The sequence below is a fragment of the Acartia tonsa genome, chromosome 11, assembly GCF_053477335.1.
Source record: "Acartia tonsa isolate MP-2025a chromosome 11, ASM5347733v1, whole genome shotgun sequence".
In the NCBI taxonomy this organism is placed as follows: domain Eukaryota; kingdom Metazoa; phylum Arthropoda; class Copepoda; order Calanoida; family Acartiidae; genus Acartia; species Acartia tonsa.
In genome coordinates, this window is record NC_137270.1 from 22,674,988 (window position 1) to 22,694,967 (window position 19,980).

Sequence of the window (19,980 nt, forward strand, 5' to 3'; positions counted from 1 at the left end):
AAAAATGTATTATTTATGTCCCCTTAATAACTAGTGCAATGACACTTGTAACCATTGTTCGAAGCTTATAGTTTTACAAATTAAATCTTACCTTTAACACATAAATTGTGAGTTAATATACCCATCCAAACAAGAAAAGGTTTCAAAAGGATAATTACACCTATGGGTATTTTAGGGTGGGGGGAGTAAATTTTCTTTTAACATTATTACTCAAAATTGATTAATTTCCCATTTGGTAATTTTTTCCTCTCTAAAATAAAAAGCTTGGACCAAAACGAGCTAATAAACAGGACAATCTATTTATCAATTTATCTATTGATTCTTATAGAATGTATTGTATATGTTATAGAAGCAGTATAACCAATAATGATATCAAGGTCACAAATAATTTGTTAGGATAATAAAAGTTAGCCCACAAAATTGCAAAACAAACCATAAAATAATATAATTATGAATGGAAGTATTTTTCATAATAATACCCAGGGCTCGACAGTCGCGCGTCACCCGTTTGAGTGCTTTAAGATTTGTTTTGTCAGGTTTAGACTTCCAGTTGATTTTAGCATTGCAAAAGGTTGATTTCCTTGAGGCTTATAGGGCCAGGCGGCTGATATACCAATTACCAACTAAAAAAAAAAATTGTTACGTAAACACAAAGGTTTATAAATAAAAAATCCAGATATAACACTTTATTTACAAAATGTAATTGTTTGTTTTTTCAACGGCTACTCTAAAAGTGTTTGTGACCGTCCTTCTGTCTGTCTATAATGCTTAGTTTGTTTTATTATCATTACTACCCTTTCCTCAAAGGACAAATTTAAAGGAGTTCGCATGAACTTTAATCGGGATATGACAAGCCAAATATTTCCTTTCTTTTTCTCCCTTTTCAACATTTAGTTTTCTTAATGGTTGACCTTATATTTCAATTATTATTATAAACAGCTTTGCTGCTACCAGACGTAATAATCCTTGTTTTATCGTGTAAACACCAAATTTCGTATATAACATACTTTGCACATGGCATAGAAAATAAAAGACATTATATTATCTTTAATCTATATAGATCAACAAATTAACATTTAGATTAAAATTTCGAAAATTTTAAGTTAAATTTTATCCAACTAATTGATCTAAATGAAAAAATGGTAAGAAATAAGAAAAAAATATTATTAATTTAAAGCCTGTTTGTGACAAAAGATCTTTATCCCTTAACGGTCAGGAATACTCTCCTAAATTGCAATAGATTCATTCTAAATTTATAAATTGTATATAGTATCAATGCCTAAAGGCATATATGTATAATTCATGTAGGGAAAGGAGAATAATTTTGAAAATAATCTTCAGCTCTTTTTTCATCCAAACACTGAAAATCTATCACAGGAAAATATAAGGGGAAAAAAGTTATGTCCAAGCTGGTCATAATCAGATCTCATAAACCGTAGAACTGATTAAATTAATCATTATATTAAAGCTTCATATACATTCTGAGATAGTTATAGACTGTTTTAAGTTTATATTTAGGTTTAAGATTGTTGTTAGGCTATTTTTTTGCATGCTTCTCTCTTCTTTATATGATGACCTACTAGATTCTAAGTGCATAGCGTCTTAACATAACATGATAACTCTATAAGAACAGCGTTTTATAGATATTAGGTAACGGATAAACACAATATCATGTACTACTCACATGTACATCAAAGGATATTAAATGATACAACGACAATTATAATGACAACTTCTTAGTTTGACCTATTATAAGTCTAAATTGACGGCTATTATTATCAAAGAATCGTTCATGCGTTTAATTACTGCAAGGAGTTAGAGTTCTAAATAATAGAGTAGTTAAATGTTATATTCTTTGTTTGACTGTTAAGATCTCAGAGACGTTTAAATATTATATTTAAATAATAGGATCAAAGTAGCATTTTGCAATTTTTACAGTTGGGTTCGCCTCTAGCATCTAGGGGACCTGCATTCGAGGTTGGGTGGATGGCATAAAAAAAGTCTAAAACCAACAAAAGAAATCTTACTACTTTACATAAAGGATAGTGCCGATAGTCAAATATTTTATTAAGTCGACATTAACATTGTAATAGGATTTTTCTCATTTTCAGAAAACTTTTACAAATCCTTGATTGGTATAATAATGTTATGTAACCTTTTAAGTCATTAATTTGGCATATAAAACTAAATATAACCCTTGAACTTTAACATCATTTAAAATCTAATAATTTACAAAATTTAAAGATTTTTCTAAAAGTAGGGGCAGTTTTTACGTCCTTCTGTAAGTAATATATAGTAATAGCACATTGGCATGGTAAATCTTCACGAAAATAAGCCGTCTATCTTAAATGGCAATTCATGGTTCCCCTAAACGTTTCCGATAAACTGACAGACCAAATTATAGAGTAGCTTTGATACTACTAAAACAACATAAAGAAAATAATGTTGTATTTGAAAATGTCAAGAAAATTTCCCAAGGTTAGGGATAAAATTCCTTACAGATTATAAATTGTGTTTTATTTTCTAGCCGCGTAGCTTCTTTATAATGTCATTTGTCCGTAGATGTCAAAAAAGTTTTTCCTTGCACTCGCTTTATTTAGAGAAATAAGGTGCACAACCATATCTAAGAGGGCTAAAACTTATGAGGATGCAATAAATATTTCCGACATTCCGTATTTTAATTTGAGAATGTAAAAAAATCATCATATTTTCTACGATTTAAAACATGATTAGAGCCGACATTAGATTTCACCACCTCCCTAACGACGCTCTAGACGTGGGTTACTCATTTTACATAACAAACTTAGATCCATTAGCATAGCAACGGACGTACTAACATATCACCCTACTATAAAGTAGTAAGAGTTTCTTGTCTAAAGCTTAAGGTTTCAATAACTACTGTATTCTACTAATTCTTTTATAGGCACGCTTTACATAGCTCCAGTAATGGTTTAAGGCCATTCTAATTTCAGAAAGAAGTCTTTGGTTAGTTTCAAGCGATTTTTTCTAGCCTAAGAGACTAGGGTCGTAGACGCAAGTATAGTTGTAAAGAAACTATTCTGTAACCAATTCTAATAATGGTAACAACTGTGCTTCTAGAATGACAAAATTTGGCATAAAATATATTATGTTTTTTCTAGCCTAAGAGACTAGGGTCGTAGACGCTATTATAGTTGTAAAGAAACTATTCTGTAACCAATTCTAATAATGGTAACAACTGTGCTTCTAGAATGACAAAATTTGGCATAAAATATATTATGTTATTGTCATTACTAACCAAATCTATTTATTTGCCTTAATTTTACAAGAACTATATTAGTGTCCTTTCACTTCTGCATAATGTTCATATTCGTGGAAAAGGGTACATTCCTTATATAAACGTAACAGGATATTTGTGAGTTTGTCTGTTTGTACCATAGGATCTTGCTAACCGCTAAACCAATATGGTTCTCCTTTGCATTGTAGCTTATATTATTTTTTTTAAGGGGGGGGGTACCCAACCGAAAAAACCGCCCAACAAATTTTTTTTATTTAAAAAAATGGGGGGAAGTGGTCCACTTCCCTCCACCCCCATAGATTCTAGGGTTAAAGAAGAAATTACCACAGCTCTCCCCTCGCCCTTATTCTAAATTAGTTTTTTTTAAAGAGGGGGGAGGGAAATTCTTATCAAAACAGCGTATATTGTCCAATAAAAAATGATGTCATACAATACAGATAACCAATGATAGGCAAGTATGCGTTGTAATTGACCAATGGTAAATTATATATTGACCTATCATTGGTCATTTGTACTGTATGACGTCATTTTTATTGGACACTATACGATATTTCATTTCGATATCACTACTTTCTTTGAAGGGGGAAAAGCACCAGAAGAGATGTATATTGATATGCGGAAGTGATTTCTCACACACAATTATTTATATTGGTCAAGGCTGCTCTAATTCAAGTTAACAATATCAGCAGTCAGCACCCTGTTAAGATTACCACATTTCTTCGGTGTAAAATTTTTAAAAGTTCATAAAAAAATTCATAACTGATATAAGTAATATTCTAATTCATCTTCTTCATTGATTCTTATTTTTTTGTCGACTAAATGGCTTTTATACAAAAAAGTTTGTCGCTGACATATTATTGTAATCAAAACAACACTGTGTTGGTAATATTTCAGATCTAACTACTTTTATTATGCTACATTCATTAACAAGAGAGAGAGTGAACTATGGTGTGTTTATTACGCTAGTCCTCAAAGTTTTATAATATTCGTTGGCTTAACAACTTTGTTGACTTTAAGTTAATTTTTATTGGTTGATTCAGTAAATTGAGCGTTCAAACGTTTCAGCCACTAATTTTAAACTGTGTATCACCAATAAGGATGTATATCATTTTATTCGCAATTGTCTTATCCGTTTAGATCCCTGTACCGACTTACACATGCATAATTGAAATTGTATGTTACCAAGAAACTTCCAGGTTTAACAGGGAAATCTTAATTATATTTGGTTACAATTCTGACACTATGGTGAAAACTAATTTAAATCAAAACTAGATTAAAATCGGGGAAATATGTTTGTAAAAAAAAAATATTATGCATTAGAGAACATAGTTGCAATTTAAACCTTAACGGTCGGGGGGGGGGGGGCGTTGAACGCCCCCCCATCCGGTTTTTTCTATCTCATTTTCTGTGTGTGAAAGATAAAGAGCCCAAACTGCTTGACTTTTTAAGTATGGGTATGACACATAACTGAGAGTTGGAATTTTTTGAATATCTCCATCCTGGCGGGCACAGGATGCCAGCAAACCTGGCAGGGTCATCCAGGTAAAGAGCAAAAATATTTTTTGACTAAAACAAAGCATTTTATCATACCAAAATACTAAAAAATCCTCTAGTAGTACCTCCTTATATGAAATACAGGTATTCAAGTCACTTTCAGGTTCCAGGTATGATCCTGCAGGTCCTGATCCTCCAGGTCTCCAGAAATCTTTAAAAGGCTCCTGTGGCCGCAATTTTTGACTTAGAGACTTCAAATTTTAAACTTTAGCTTTTCTTACATGTCTACATAACGTATTAAAATTTCATGAAGATCCGCCGCCGTTTTCCCGCCGACCGCCGACTGCGGCGGCTGGCAGCTGCCAAGTACAGCTGCGGCCGCTGAAATTTATATTTTGATATTTCTAATGTAAAATTTACATAAAAATAAACATTTTCTGGGAAAAAATTTTTCTTCTAGCTTCAAAAATAAGAAAATTACAGCCGTTTGAAATTTTTAAATAAAAAAAGACCTTAAAACAAAGGTTGTTAAATAAAAGGGTGAAGGAAGCGAAAATTGACTTTGACTTATAAAAGGTCGGAAATTCATTATCAAACAGGGGACTTGCACAATAAAAATTAGCCCTCTAGCTCTAATAGGAACTGAGATAATTAGGGGGGGCGTTGAACGCCCCCCCCCCCCGACCGATTAAGGTGCGGCAAGGGGCCCGACTGTAAAGGGTTAATGTAGGCTAAAAGTGGTCACTGATGATATGTTATAACAAAACGATTTCCTGATAATATTAAAAAGTCTACATACTTAAGTTGATTATAACAACAACAAAGATGACAACATACATAAGTAGTAAAAAAAAACGATGGACACATAAACGGAAAAAGTGAATTATACAGTTAATGTTCAGTAGCCAAAGTACCAAAAAGTTATTCTAAAACTTTTATTGATTTTGATTGGTTATTTCCAAACTTGTAGCGTTCAAGATTTTCAACCAATAATTTTACTCTTCATATTGGGTAATTTTATTTATAAACGTTAGGGATGTATATTGTTTCATCTTCCATTGTCTTATCCCTTAAGATCCATGACTATTTGTTTCTATAACATACCTAAGAAATAATCAAAATATAATTATTTTAACTTTTATATAAAATACATATGTTATATGTTGCTACCAGAGACAGCGCAAAATGACACCAAAAAAATGACGCCATACGATAAAATAACCAATGAGAGGCAAGTATAAATTTTACATTTGGTTAATTACAGAGTATACCGGCCTCTCATTGGCCAACTTTATTAAATGTTGTCATTTTTTTGGTGCCATATTGCACTGTCTCTTGCTAGTTAGTAATGAAAATACTACAACTTTATTAACTCAATATATGTCAATATGTCTGTTCGTACTAAAAATTTTCGAACTATCAAATTACAAGGAATTATTTTTTTGATTCCATCAAATATTCGAATCAGCAAGCAATTGGAAAAATTCTGCAGGAGCCAACCGCTTTTTCACCAATGACAAATTTTCTGCAATTCAGGGATCTAAATTATAAAAAGTAATGAGACAATGGCCGATAAATTGATGTACATCCCCAATGTTGATACACAAAATGATCCCTTCTGTAGATTATAATTAGTAGTTCAAACTTTTGGACACTCAGCCCAATGAACCAACCAATCAAATTCAACAAAAGTCCCCAAAGTCGTTAAACAAACGAATAAGAAAATGCCATTATAAAACTTTGGAGACTAGTATAATAAACACTAGTCCAATGGTATCTCTCTCCATGGCTGCCATTGCCTAACAGTTCCAAATTGCAATTGAAAATCAATAGAACAACAATTAAAACTCTCCTTTGGCCCTTAATGATAAATATTTGATTTTAAGAGCAAGACCGAAAAACGGTTTTAGAATGAGTAAGGGAACTGGATACTTTTATAAAGATGCTATGCATCTAAAAAAAGTCTTTCCTACCCATTTCACTATCTGTGCTGCGTTAATTATGAATGTTGTCTTCCTTGTTTGACATTTCTTATTCAGTATTTGTATGCTAACAAGGATGGCAACATCCATAAGAAGCGAAGTGATTTATAGAACAGATGTTAAGTTCTTATCACAATGAGAAAAAGAGAGATATTATGCAAAAACTCAAGAAAGATCAAAAAACTTTCAAAGAATAACGTTTACATATTTTGAAGATGATCTATAGACAGATGGACAAAACAATCTATATATTGGATGCGCATAAGTCACAGGAATCTTCTCTTAAAAATTCAGCTGTCTATCTTTAAAAACAGCAGAGAAAATCCCCCCAGTAGCGTTGTAGACTGACTGATGGACGGACGGACAGAAAAAGAGAATTATTGAGTAACTTCATTACTAAAAAATTATGTAGGTAAATTGATTAAAATTTCCCATCCTTGAATGTTCACATTTATAATATTTAAAAAGCGAAGGTTTTCTATAATTTGAGTCATTATAAATCAACAATTTGTCTCTAAAGCAATTATGAATAAAGCTTATCAACTTATGAAAAAAGGGATAAACTTAGGAAGCTCTTGTTAGTGCCTATAAAAAAACGAGATAAATTTTAAAACTTTTGGCCAAAGTATCTCAAATGACGTTATATATTAAGGAATGGACTATTCTAATATGACGTCATTCGGGATACTTAAGCCAAAAGTTTAAAAATTTTTCCTCTTTTTATAAATGTACATGTATGAATTGACATTATTGTTATGAATGTTATCATCCTTGTTTAAAATGGATAGATTATTGAATAATCAGTCATAAAATCAAAATATCATAATTCTTGAGAAAATTGTACATTTTTCATATCACTTATAATTATTTGTTGCCATTATTAACACAGGGTGAAAATTAATATGAACAATAAGATATATAAGTTTTCCGGAATTTTAAAGTTAGGGGGAGATTTGAAATCTGCATCAAATTTTGAGGATTTTTTATAAGATTCGTTTTTTCTATAATTCTTTATCTAAAAGCGGAAATGCAATTTAAGTTAATTAATTTTGGCATCTGTGATTGGTGGATTTAAAAAATCTGCGCTCTGATTGGATGTCGTACATCATTCAACCAATTAGAGCGCAGGTAGTTTAAAATCCACCTATCCTATTGGTCAAAATTAATTAACTTAAAATGCATTTCCGCTTTTAGATAAAGAATTATACAAAAAACGAATTTCATAAAAAATCCTTAAAATTTGATGCAGATTTCAAATCTCCCCCTAACATTAAAATTCCGGAAAACTTATATATCTTAATGAACAAGGCTGACAATAAGTAGCGAAGCACAAAAAGTCATGGATAGACAAACGGACAAAGAGCTGTACTTTGGTCATAAAAGATAGAGAGTATGTAAAAAATTTAAATTACAAAATCACGAATCCTTTCCAAAATAATTGTTTATATATTTTGCATGGCTGACAGACCGAAGGACCAAGTAAGTGATAATATAATTCCATTAATGTTATTGAAAGGTTTATAAGAATAAGATTAAATTCTAACAAAGGTTTATGTTATTGTGCCGTTTCAATAGAGCTCAATTTGTCTATCATTTATCTAGGGTTCGGCAAACGACGCCATCATTTAAAATAATTAATTACAACTGCGAATCATTAAAAAGAAAGCGGCTTAACACGGGACATATTGGCTGCTATATATTTATTCGAAAGAGAGCGACTGCTGCGAAAATTGTATATATAAATCAAACCAGATAGAGATGGGACAATGGGCTGTTTATTACACTAGTCCCCAAAGTTTTATAATAACGTTTTCTTTTGTTATTTTAATTGGTTATATTATCAAATTTATAAATCTTAATCTACTGAAGGGGCAAGTTTGTGTATCATCATTTGAGGTTTTCTATAAATTTATCGGCTATTGTCTTATCCCTTTAAATCCCTGGAATAAAGCTGCTGTGATTTTTGACTGCAAAATTTTGCTGCGACTAAAAACTGCGGCTGATAAACTCTATTTTTGCTATAGATAGAAACGCATGATTAAATATGCCTTTGGCAGTTAATTATCATTTCATTTCATATCCTTTACACACGGGGCAAGGTACAGTTAAATATAGGTAAAGTAGCTGAAATTTTATATCTATTTTTTTTTCTTTAGAAAACTCTGCAATTTTGAAGAGAAGGGAAGGGGGTTGATATTATCCCATCCCTTACAAGCTAAAAAAAGTCTCAAAAATGATAAATTAGCGGATACTTATATTTCGTTTTTTTGTTAGACCAAAAGAAAATTAAAATAATTTAGAATTACATTACAAGTAAATATCAAAAAAAACAGAAGTACAGGTTAAATTATTTCTTTTTTTGTAAAATTATTGATTAATTTTGGGGTTAATTTACCTATCTTTCTGAGCACAGTTATGGAATCTCGACCACAAAGATTTTTTTATCCAATCTTGACAAGTGAGGTATTTTTGGAAAGAGGAATATACATAGAAAACGCCTATGTAAATTAGAAAATCCGCAGAAATCATATTTGCAAGTTATTTGCAAAAATCTGCAATGTTAATTTGCAAAATTAATTTCTTGCCTTAAATGACTTATTTATAATTAAATCTTTTATGAAATATGTTTATCTATAAGTTTAGAACATACTTAAGGCAAAAAAAATTTCTTCAGTGTTACTTTTTTCACCCTATATATGAAAAAAACAGTTTCTCACATTTTATGATGAAAAAAGGTATAGCAACAAAAAATATGTTTTTTCTTGATGTAAACACAATAATTGGCATAAAATCTATCATCCTAAATTTAAAAATCAGATATAGAATCCTTTTTAGAGGAAATATAGTGCAAAAAGTAACTAAGACATTTTTGCAAAGTATGAAAATCTAAAGAAAATAGTTCTTTTTGCTTTGATATACATTTCAGATAAATGTATATAAAATTAGTGATCAAAAACTATAAAACATGTTATAAGTTTTTCAACACTGTCATTGATTAAATTGCACTTTTAGGTTTAAGAATTACCGAAGTAGTGCATAAAAACTCTTTTTATGAAGTAATTAAACAGAATTAAGGCCAAAAAAACAACTACATAATGGTCTACTGCATTATAAAAAACGCCTAATTGTTGATTTGAATTTATTTTGTTTAATAACTTTATAAAAAGAGTTTTTATGTGCAACTTTGGTAATGAGTAAACCTAAAAGTGCATTTTAATCAATGATAGGGTTGAAAAAAGTTTGAAAAAAGTTATAGCTTATTTTTTAGTTTTTGATCACTAATTTTATATACATTTATCTGATATGTATATCAAAATCAAAAACAACTATTTTCTTTAGATTTTCATACTTTGCAAAAATGTCTTAGTTACTTTTTGCACTATATTTCCTCTAAAAAGGATTCTATATCTGATTTTTACGTTTAGGATGATAGATTTTATGCCAATTATTGTGTTTACATCAAGAAAAAACACATTTTTTGTTCCTATACCTTTTTTTATCATAAATTGTGAGAAACTGCTTTTTTCATATATAGGGTGAAAAAAGTAACACTAAAGAAATTTTTTTTGCCTTAAGTATGTTCTAAACTTATAGATAAACATATTTCATAAAAGATTTATTTATAAATAAGTCATTTAAGGCAAGAAATTAATTTTGCAAATTAACATTGCAGATTTTTGCAAATAACTTGCAAATATGATTTCTGCGGATTTTCTAATTTACATATGCGTTTTCTATGTATATTCCTCTTTCCAAAAATACCTCACTTGTCAAGATTGGATAAAAAAATCTTTGTGGTCGAGATTCCATAACTGTGTGAGTTGAAATTGCAATATAATGAGTTTATACAGTTTATACTCACTAAATAAATGCATGTGCCACAATGAGTGACCAACAACAAAGGATTAATTTGTACATTATGTACAAATCATTGAGGCACTATGGGCTCTGTTCGAGGGAAAAAAGTACAAAACCACCATAATAAAAATATATATTAGACTTCCTAAAAATAGACCAAAAATATACCAGATTATCTGCTTCAACTCCACAAAGATATTAATCCTACATGCTGAAGTAACAGGATGTTTGTCTGTTTACCAAGATCTTGTAAATGAAAAACTAGACTGACATTTCAGGTTTTATGCTATATTGGTTGGGGTTATAACATCTATTCCGTGGCTAATTAAATAAAAATAAATAATGATAATACATGGACCAAATACTCTTAAGGGTAGGGGTGAAGTTATAAGTATTTTATATTTCTAATAGGGTCATTTGTATTGGATCAGTAGTCAGTGCGACTTTCCTGACTGTCATTCACATATACAATTTACAATATAACGTTGTTAATACTAATTCAATCTCTAAGCACAAAATAATAGTTTCAGAAGTGGGTACTTTACAATTATAATTGACAACCTTAATTTGATTCAGTTGTAAATAGTCTATTTATACATGGAGGGAAAGGCAAATGGGCTGTTTATTACACTGCCCCCTCAAGGTTTATTATAACTTTTTCTTTTTCGTTGGCTTACAACGTTGAGGATTAAAAAAAAAGTATTGGTTGGTTCAATAATTTTAATGTCTAAATGTTTCAACCCCGAATTATAATCTACAGAAGGGATATTTTTGTGTATCATCGTTGGGATGTACATCAATTTATCGGCCATTGTCTTATCACTTAAGATCCTGCTGCTATTCAGAACATGTATAACATATTGCAATCATTGGAACAGTTAATTATAAAAAATCTTCAAATTAAACTCTATTTGTATTCTTATTAACTTAAATTCTAAAAACACCCACTAATTATTTACTAGGCCTGTATAGGCTTCTTGTTGCCTTTAGTCGACCTTTTTTTTTTGGGGGGGGGGGGTCATTTTTTCAAGAAGTATGAGAATTTCTTTAGGCAGGGTCTTCAACAATAGATACAGACCTTGATTTATCACAAGCATCCCTGTAAAGAAGAAACGAATCAGTTTAACTGTTAGCCACATATAGTCACACATCCTGTTACTATCATTTAAGAATTGTGTCCTTGTAAATATTAATCATGCGAAAGTTAATGAACACCAAAATGATTGACAAGCTTAATTTGATTCAGTATAAATTACTCCATTTATTGTATGCACCTAAAGTGTTTTGTATTTTCAAAATATTACAACAGAACATACTATTTTCTAACATTTACTTTTACAACATTACTTAAATCCATAGCTGTCTATTGATGTCAGGAAATACCCTATACCCCAACTCTTATCTGGGGGATTTCTTTCCTCCTTCCCTTTCTCTTTCCCTCTATTATGACGTCAATAGAATAGGTAGGCCAAAAGCAGTGACATATATCCCTATTTTTCAAGGGAACTACACACAACTAGTTAAATCCCCGCTATAATTGATTTGTGTTTTTGTTAATATGAAACTTGATACGAACGTAATAACACGGTTAAGTTGATGTACACCTTTAAATAATCCTTATGTAAAATAATAGACCGTCTATTTGTCTGTAGCTTTAGATCCCACTGACTGTTGGACCGATATGGTTCTCCTTTTCATTAAAGCTTCTTAAAGGTCCAGGAAACTTTTTTGGTGGAGGGTACCTTAAACATCTTCAGAGAAATCGCTAATAGACAAAAAATATCCCCCCCCCCAAAAAAAAAAAAATAACCTTTGTCCTTGCATAATTATCAAAAAGGGATGGGACATTGGACTGTTTATTACACTAGTCGCCAAAGTTTTGTAATTCGTTGGCTCAACATCTTTGGTTTTTTTTTTAATTTGATTGGTTGGTTTATTAAGTTGAGTGTCCAACCACTAATTGTAATCTACAGAAGCAATAATTATGTTTATTAGGATATCATGTACAATAATTTACGGCCATTGTCTTGTCCCTTTAGATCCATGATAATTATGGAAAGTGCAAGTGTATGCCATGATATGATTTATGCGAAATACGGGAATACAGTGATAGGTAAATGTACGAATAGTTATTTCTCGCATCGTACTATAAACGGCTTTCCGCGGATATAGAATGTACAATTATGAGATTAAAACTAGTTTTTTTAGCCCCGTGGTGCCAAAGGCACCGGCTAAAAAAACTGGTTTTAATCTTATGATTGTACATTTTTTTATTCGTAGAAAGCTTGATATATTACGATGCTAGACATAGTTTTTTCGTATGAATGAGAACCGGTTCCTATCCACCGGATTCGAATGAATACGAGAAAAATTAATCCAAATTTAAAAAGGGTATTTGGTAAAGTTTTGAATATTATTTTTTTGCCTAATTTTATTGATAGCAGCAACCATGGTGGTTTCCCTCAAAGTGTTTAGCGAGTAAGAACATACTTTAAAATGAGTTTTTAGTATGTTTGTGTATTGCCGAAGGTAAGGTTTTATTTGGTAAAAGATAGCCAAATATAGATAGATAGATGGTGCCAACCACATATGTTAGGCGTATAAAAACAGGGGGGGGGGGGCGGGATGAGGGTTCTGTGCTCGCAACTGAAGTCATGTTCAGCCAAACAGCCTTTAATTTTAACAGAAGCCGCAAACAAACTACTCTAAACGTTGGAGGCTTTCGAGACATGAAGAATAAACTTGTAATTGATTTCTCATACATTGGTCTATCCCTGTATCTCTGAGGAAAGGGTAACCTTGAACATGTATAAGATTTCCCTAGGCACTTGAGATGCATTTTTAAATAGAATATGACGTATTTTAGAGCTTATTTTGGACTGCAAGAATTAATTTGGTTGTTATTAATCTAAAATATAATATACTTCCAATCTACATAGAAGAATAAACAGCCTAAAATCACCATAAAACTTAGGTTTTATAGAAGAAAATGGTCAGAAACCATATCACTATACAACTATTTATTAGTTTTTAAACTTTGAATCTGATGAATATAAACTAGAATGCAGTAATGCTTATTCTAAGAGTAATCAGTCTAATATAAGAATGAACAAACTGTATGCTTGTGATACTTTATCCCATAGAGAAAAGGAAGGTTTTTCCAATAAATAGATAGAAGGCAAATATTTTGGTACATATTAATGAAGGAATCTTTTTAAGGCTTAAAAAATGGGACATGAGTAATCCTGTTATAAGAATAACAGGATGTCTATCTGTCAATGTGTACCAAAGGTTCTTAGATACTGCAAAGTGCTACTATATTGCATACAACATATATGCAACACTTTTTGCAATACATTACTTTTAATTTGTAATTTAAACCAAAATATTTTTCAATTTATATGTCCATGTCCCAGTTGTAAATGCATTATTTATACATACAATGTAGTTGAAATTTTGTAAAAGCAAAGCTATTCTTTAATAAAAAGTGTTGTCTATCTGATTTTTTTTGTAAACATAATCCAAATTAATGCACAAGGTAAATAAGAATCGGTTTGTCGGTAATTCTTTTAAATATATAAATGTTTTTACTCAGCTGCAATCTTAAAATTACTTAAATTATTTAAAACACTTAAATGCTTTATAACTTGAACTATATTATTTCCATAGTTTAGTGTTTCAGTGTACTTAGTTGCCTATTAATTTAGTAATCCTTGTTTAAAAAAATGTTTTACTTGAGAAAATTGTTGCTTTTTTCTGACACGTTTTAGTCCTAAAAAGTATACATTATATGATTATTTTAATTAAATATAATAAAAATAAATATTTTAATGAACCTGAAGGACAGGAGATAAAAACAAAATAAAATTTGCTTTATTTTTTTTGTTGAAAAGCAATACTTTTGAGCGAAAATAAAAAAAAGCTTTTATTTAGAATTTTATACTAAATTTACTTGATGTCCTATTAATTGTTCTTTAAGATCTCGTAGACAGCTGAAATATTTAGTAAATAATATTCAGGGAAACTTATCTTGGGTCTTTATCTTAATTCTATGATTCCCAAGGAGGCTAGGGGAAATTAACCTACATAAAAGTAAAGTAACCAATCCCTCCCCCCCCCCAACCATAAAAAAGTCTAGAATGGAGGAAAATATGTGTAAAACGAACAAATTATCAAATCCTAGAATAACTACGCTCCACTACTAACTTGACAAAACTGCATTTTTCCACAGGGATCTAAAGGGATAAGACAATGACCGAAAAATTTATGTATATTCCCAATGATGACCCATAAAATGTCCCCTTCTGATTACAATTAGTGGTTGACACTCAACTCAAAATTCAATACAAGTCCACAAAGTTCTTAAGACAACGAATAAGAAAACGATTTCATGAAACCTTGGGGACTAGTGTAATAAAGAGCCCATTGTCCCCTCCCTCCCTGATCTTACCATGAGAAATGACATGTTTGTGAGAAAATACGTCCACATATTTTTACTACCATCATATTTTAAAGTAGAAAAATGAACATGTAGGCGAAATTTAAAAGTATATTTACAACAAGGAGGGAGGGGACTGTAAATTGCACTGGTGCCAAAACATGTTCTCTCATGCCAAAAAAAAACTTTGGGTACTTTCAATGAATTTTAATTGGTTGGTTTTGAACTAGTAGTGTCCAAACTTTTCGACAAAAATTTTCATAAAAAGTAAAATACATTTGAATTTATTGTAATGTTTAATTCTTTCAGATACCTTTTAAACGGAAAAAGCAGTTTTAAAAAAAAAACAAGTTTAATTTGATAAAAATGGACAAAGATTTAAAGTCAATTGGCATGTTTATAAAACTTTGAGTACCAGTGCAGTGGTACAATTTACAGTCAATGCCCCCAACGTCCTGAAGAAAACACTACAATATCTAAAACGAATTTTTGTTAGAATTTTTAAGTTCGGAAGTTAGTATAATGGTTGATTTTAACTTTAGCGGCTGCATCAAACTTTTTTTCTGCGGAAGTAATTTTCAACCTTAATTCAAAGTTTAAATGCCATTTGCATGGTCTATAATTAAAACAATTAAAACCGTGCTATAAAACAATAATGTCATTGACAACAACAATCAAACAATTGTACATCTTATTCTTAAAAACAACAAGAAATTTGTTGTATAAATTGTTTATCTTTTTTTTTTAATTCAAACATATTTCAACGTTTTAAAGAAAAAAAAAAAAAAAATATATCAACAACAACAAAAAGAGGTTACACGAAGTTGATTTTAATTATAAATAACAAAATTTACCAAAATGAGAATATAATAGTCAACTGAAACGTTTTAAGAATCAAAACTTAAAATATTGAAAATTAATCTATAAAATAGTTCTGAAAGCAATTTACAATTAATAACCCGAGTGATTAAACCCATAAACATTAGATAAATGTATTTATATAAATATTATTGTGACTTAAGAGTGTTTATTTATATAACCTTTTGTTATTTGTCTTGTTGAATCATTTATAACAGGAACGAAAAAATGTGTCAGATTTTCAACTGTGCTTTAAAGTATCATATTTGATTATATAAAGCAGTAATAGTTATTTCTCGCATCGTATTATAAACGGCTTTCCGCGGATATAAAATGTACAATTATAAGATTAAAACCATTTTTTTAGCCCCGAGATGCCGAAGGCACAGGTTAAAAAAACTGGTTTTAATCTTATGATTGTACATTTTTATATTCGTAGAAAGCTGGATATAATACGATGCTAGACATAGTTTTTTCGTATGGATGAGAACCGGTTCCTATCCACCAGATTCGAATGAATACGAAAAAGGTTTTATCTGCAGTAACTTGCTAACCGCTCAATACATATGAGCCTCCTTTATATTGAAGCTACCTACAGGTCCAGGGAAGGTTTCACTATATATTTTGGGGGTGTACGCTCAATCAAAAAAATTACACCCCCAAAAACAAATTTATTTTTATAGTATGAAGTATCTGAAAGTCTGTCTCACCTGGGTTTTGAGAATTCAGCCTCCTCCCCCAAAAGAAAACAGATCACTTACCTGATTATAAATTTGATTTGTTCTGTAGTTTCTTTGTGTGACACAGGAGCCTATCAAACACGTTAACAGGAAGGTACGCATCCTAAAAAGAGATGATGAGGTAAAATGAGAGGTTTTAAAGGTTTGAGAGGGGTAAAATGAGGGGTTTCAAAGGTTTATGGAAGGTAAAATGATGGGTTTCTAAGGTTTGAGGGTTTGGTAACATGAGGGGTTTCAAAGGTTTGAGAGGAAAAATGAAAGGTTTAAAAGGTTTAAGAGAGGTAAAATGAGAGGTTTTAAAGGTTTGAGTGGGGTAAAATGAGGGGTTTCAAAGGTTTAAGAGGGGTAAAATGAGGGGTTTCAAAGGTGTTTAGGGGGGGGGGGGGGAAATATTGTAATTTATAAAAATAACACGCTTATTTAAATAGATAGATGCATAAAAATAGAGATAATTAAATTACTAGCAAATATATAGAAATGTGAATAGAAAAAATAAATCTTCTACATTTAAAATCACAAGGAAGTTACCAATAAATGAAGAATTATTTAAAGGTGGCACAATATTTTTTTTGGTTAAAAAGATGTAAAATTGGAAAAAATAAATCTGTCATTGATTAAAGAATAAGAACAAGAAAAACAAATATTTTTTAAAAAGACCAAAAATAATATGATACCTTAAAACTCTAAGAACTAAAATTAACTATAAAAAAAAACTTGATTTACTTTTGAAATTGAAAACTAAAAATATTTGAAATAAACTTGTTATGTATAGTTTAACTATAACAAAATATAATTACACTAGTTCATTAAAACGTAGGTTAAATGGGTGATTTTTAAATTTCCTAGCCTTGCATAAGGTGGTTGCGATGGGAATATTTCTTTCCATAGTGTTTTACTATAATATTTTAAAGAATACTATTTGTTTCGTCTCTAGCCTCTAGGGAAGGGGTCTGATGTCAGAAAAAGGGCGAAAATCCACCTAAAGACATTTATAAAGCTTCCTTGTAAAGTACAACTAATTCAGACCACTAATTTCTGAGATCTTAAGCTTCAGACAAAAAACCTTACTATTTAATTTTGTAAGATATTAGGATCTCAGAATTTTTCTCAGAATACACTTACCTGGGTCGTCATTTGAAGCGGAAATGTTGTCGTGTAAACATCTTTTGTCCAAAATTAAACACCTTTTTCTATCAATTGATCGAATCTAATTCAATTATTGTATTTCCTAATAAAAATACCAACAAATGAAAAAGTTTTTTATTGTACATTTTGAACATTTTGTTTACTCTATGAGAAATAACATTGAGGAAATAACTATTTAAACATTATCTTAATTTGATTTAAAAGACTAAAAGGCTAAATATGATACATATATGACTTCCCTAACTTCTAACATATACCACTGGGTTGCAGGGAGGGAGGGGACATTGGCCTGTTTATCACACTAGTCCCCAAAGTTTTATTCCAAGATTTCTTATTCATTGGCTTACAACTTTTGGTACTTTATTGGATTTTGATTGGTTGGTTCTAAGTCTAGTGACCCCACGTTTCAACCACTAATTGTAATCTACGGAAAGGGTAATTTTGTGTATCATCATTTATTTTTCGGCCATTGTGTTATCCCTTTAAATCCCTCGTTAAAATATACTCTAGTTCCATTTAAAATACTAGAGGCTATAGACGAAGTTCAAATAAGCAGTTACCCCCACCCACATAAGTGTATTTTATTTAGGTAAAACAAACAAAAAAGGTGCATATTTTTTTAGGGGAGGGGGAGGGTGAATTTATGCACCCCACGTCCAATTTATTTGATCATTCATTTTTAGTTTATAATTAACCTTCATATTAATGACTGCATAGTTATAAGTAAACATAAAGATAATAAACTAAATAATATTTTCATCATAAAAAATATAAATAAAACCGTATATTATTTGATGATAAAGGCCTACTTACGTCAACTCGATAAAAATAAAGACGATTTGGTCCAATTTCTGATTTTTCTAGAGAGTTGTTTAGCTCCCCCCCCCTTTCCTTTAAATAAACCAAGGATCTACGTCTCTCAAAGGCCAACCAAATAGGACTATTGATATAAGCGAGATTTTTACTGGAAAAACAGATTTATTTTCTATTTTCTTATGAGGCTATCCAAAAGAAAATAGATTTTATAAACTTCAAATCCCTACGATTGAAGTTTAGAACCATTATGAAAATGAAATCGTTCCTAATACCCCCTTCAATTAAACAATAAAATAGAGAAATTTCCAACATTTTTTATGAAAAATTTATATTGTGTAGTATGTTTCTGCTTTTAGGATAAATTTTCACAACAGCAAAACTGACGGACTGAAAAGTTAGTTATAGAAATGGAAATTATCGGTCAGGGGAAGATTAAATCAAAATGATAATCTATCATTGATTTAAAGATTAATTCAAAAATGTAGGGTAAAGAGTAGATTCTTTTTAGGGAATATCTGAAATATTTTAGCTGTCTGTTATTAATAGCAGCCAAAAAAAATGCCCATTCCGTTTATGCAGACATACAGATAAACTTTCATTTCAATTTATTTGAACCAATTAATTACTAAAGTAATTATACTTTTGCTTTTTTAAAGAATAAATTTGCTGTGTTTTAAACGCACACCCGCATTTTCTTTGGCTTCAAGGACAAATGAAAGAATATTTTCTCTAAATTTTTGCAGAGCCCACAGGAAAAGTAATTGGTTATATTTTATTACATCCTTCTAGTGGTTGTGCCCCTTTTTACTAGAAGATGGCAGAAATTATAAAAAAAAAGTATAAAATAGCCTAAAACAATCCAAACACTTAAATCTTAATATAAAACTGCCTAAAACCATCCCAACACTTATATCTACATAAAAGATAGCCTAAAACCATTCATGGAACGATGTGAAGGATTCCCAAAATGAAGAATTTAATTCAGTAATTAAAAATCTTACGCTGCAGACCAAAGAAACCTTACTACTTTATATAAAAAGATGTATACTATAGGCGTCTGTTAAGTGTTCGTTTACTTATCTATTTGAATTGTTTCCTGGGACCTATATGAAGTTTCCTTTAAATACAAAACTTAATTAACTCAGTGATTAGCGATATCTTAACAGCAAATATATTCTTTATGTCCAGGATATATTGATTATTTACCAAAGCTTATATCCTTGTAAAATTTCTTTATGCCTAAGAGCACAATACAATTTTGTGGGCTAACTGTTAATGGGATACTCATACAGTTTCAAAATATTAGATGAACAACTACTCTATAACTAAGAGCATAATACAATATTTTGTGAGCTAACTGTTAATGGGAGA

At 30.5% G+C, this 19,980-nt stretch overlaps 1 protein-coding gene across 1 annotated transcript in view; it reads right to left on the minus strand.

Moving 5' to 3' along the window:
* Positions 1-19,980, minus strand: part of LOC145331192 (uncharacterized) — a 51,663-nt gene that overhangs the window by 20,837 nt on the left and 10,846 nt on the right. Inside the window, exon 2 of the mRNA XM_080175814.1 lies at positions 16,669-16,750. Within this exon, the coding sequence (XP_080031940.1) occupies positions 16,669-16,749 (81 nt within the window). The 5' untranslated portion in view covers position 16,750. The remainder of the gene's footprint in view (positions 1-16,668; positions 16,751-19,980) is intronic.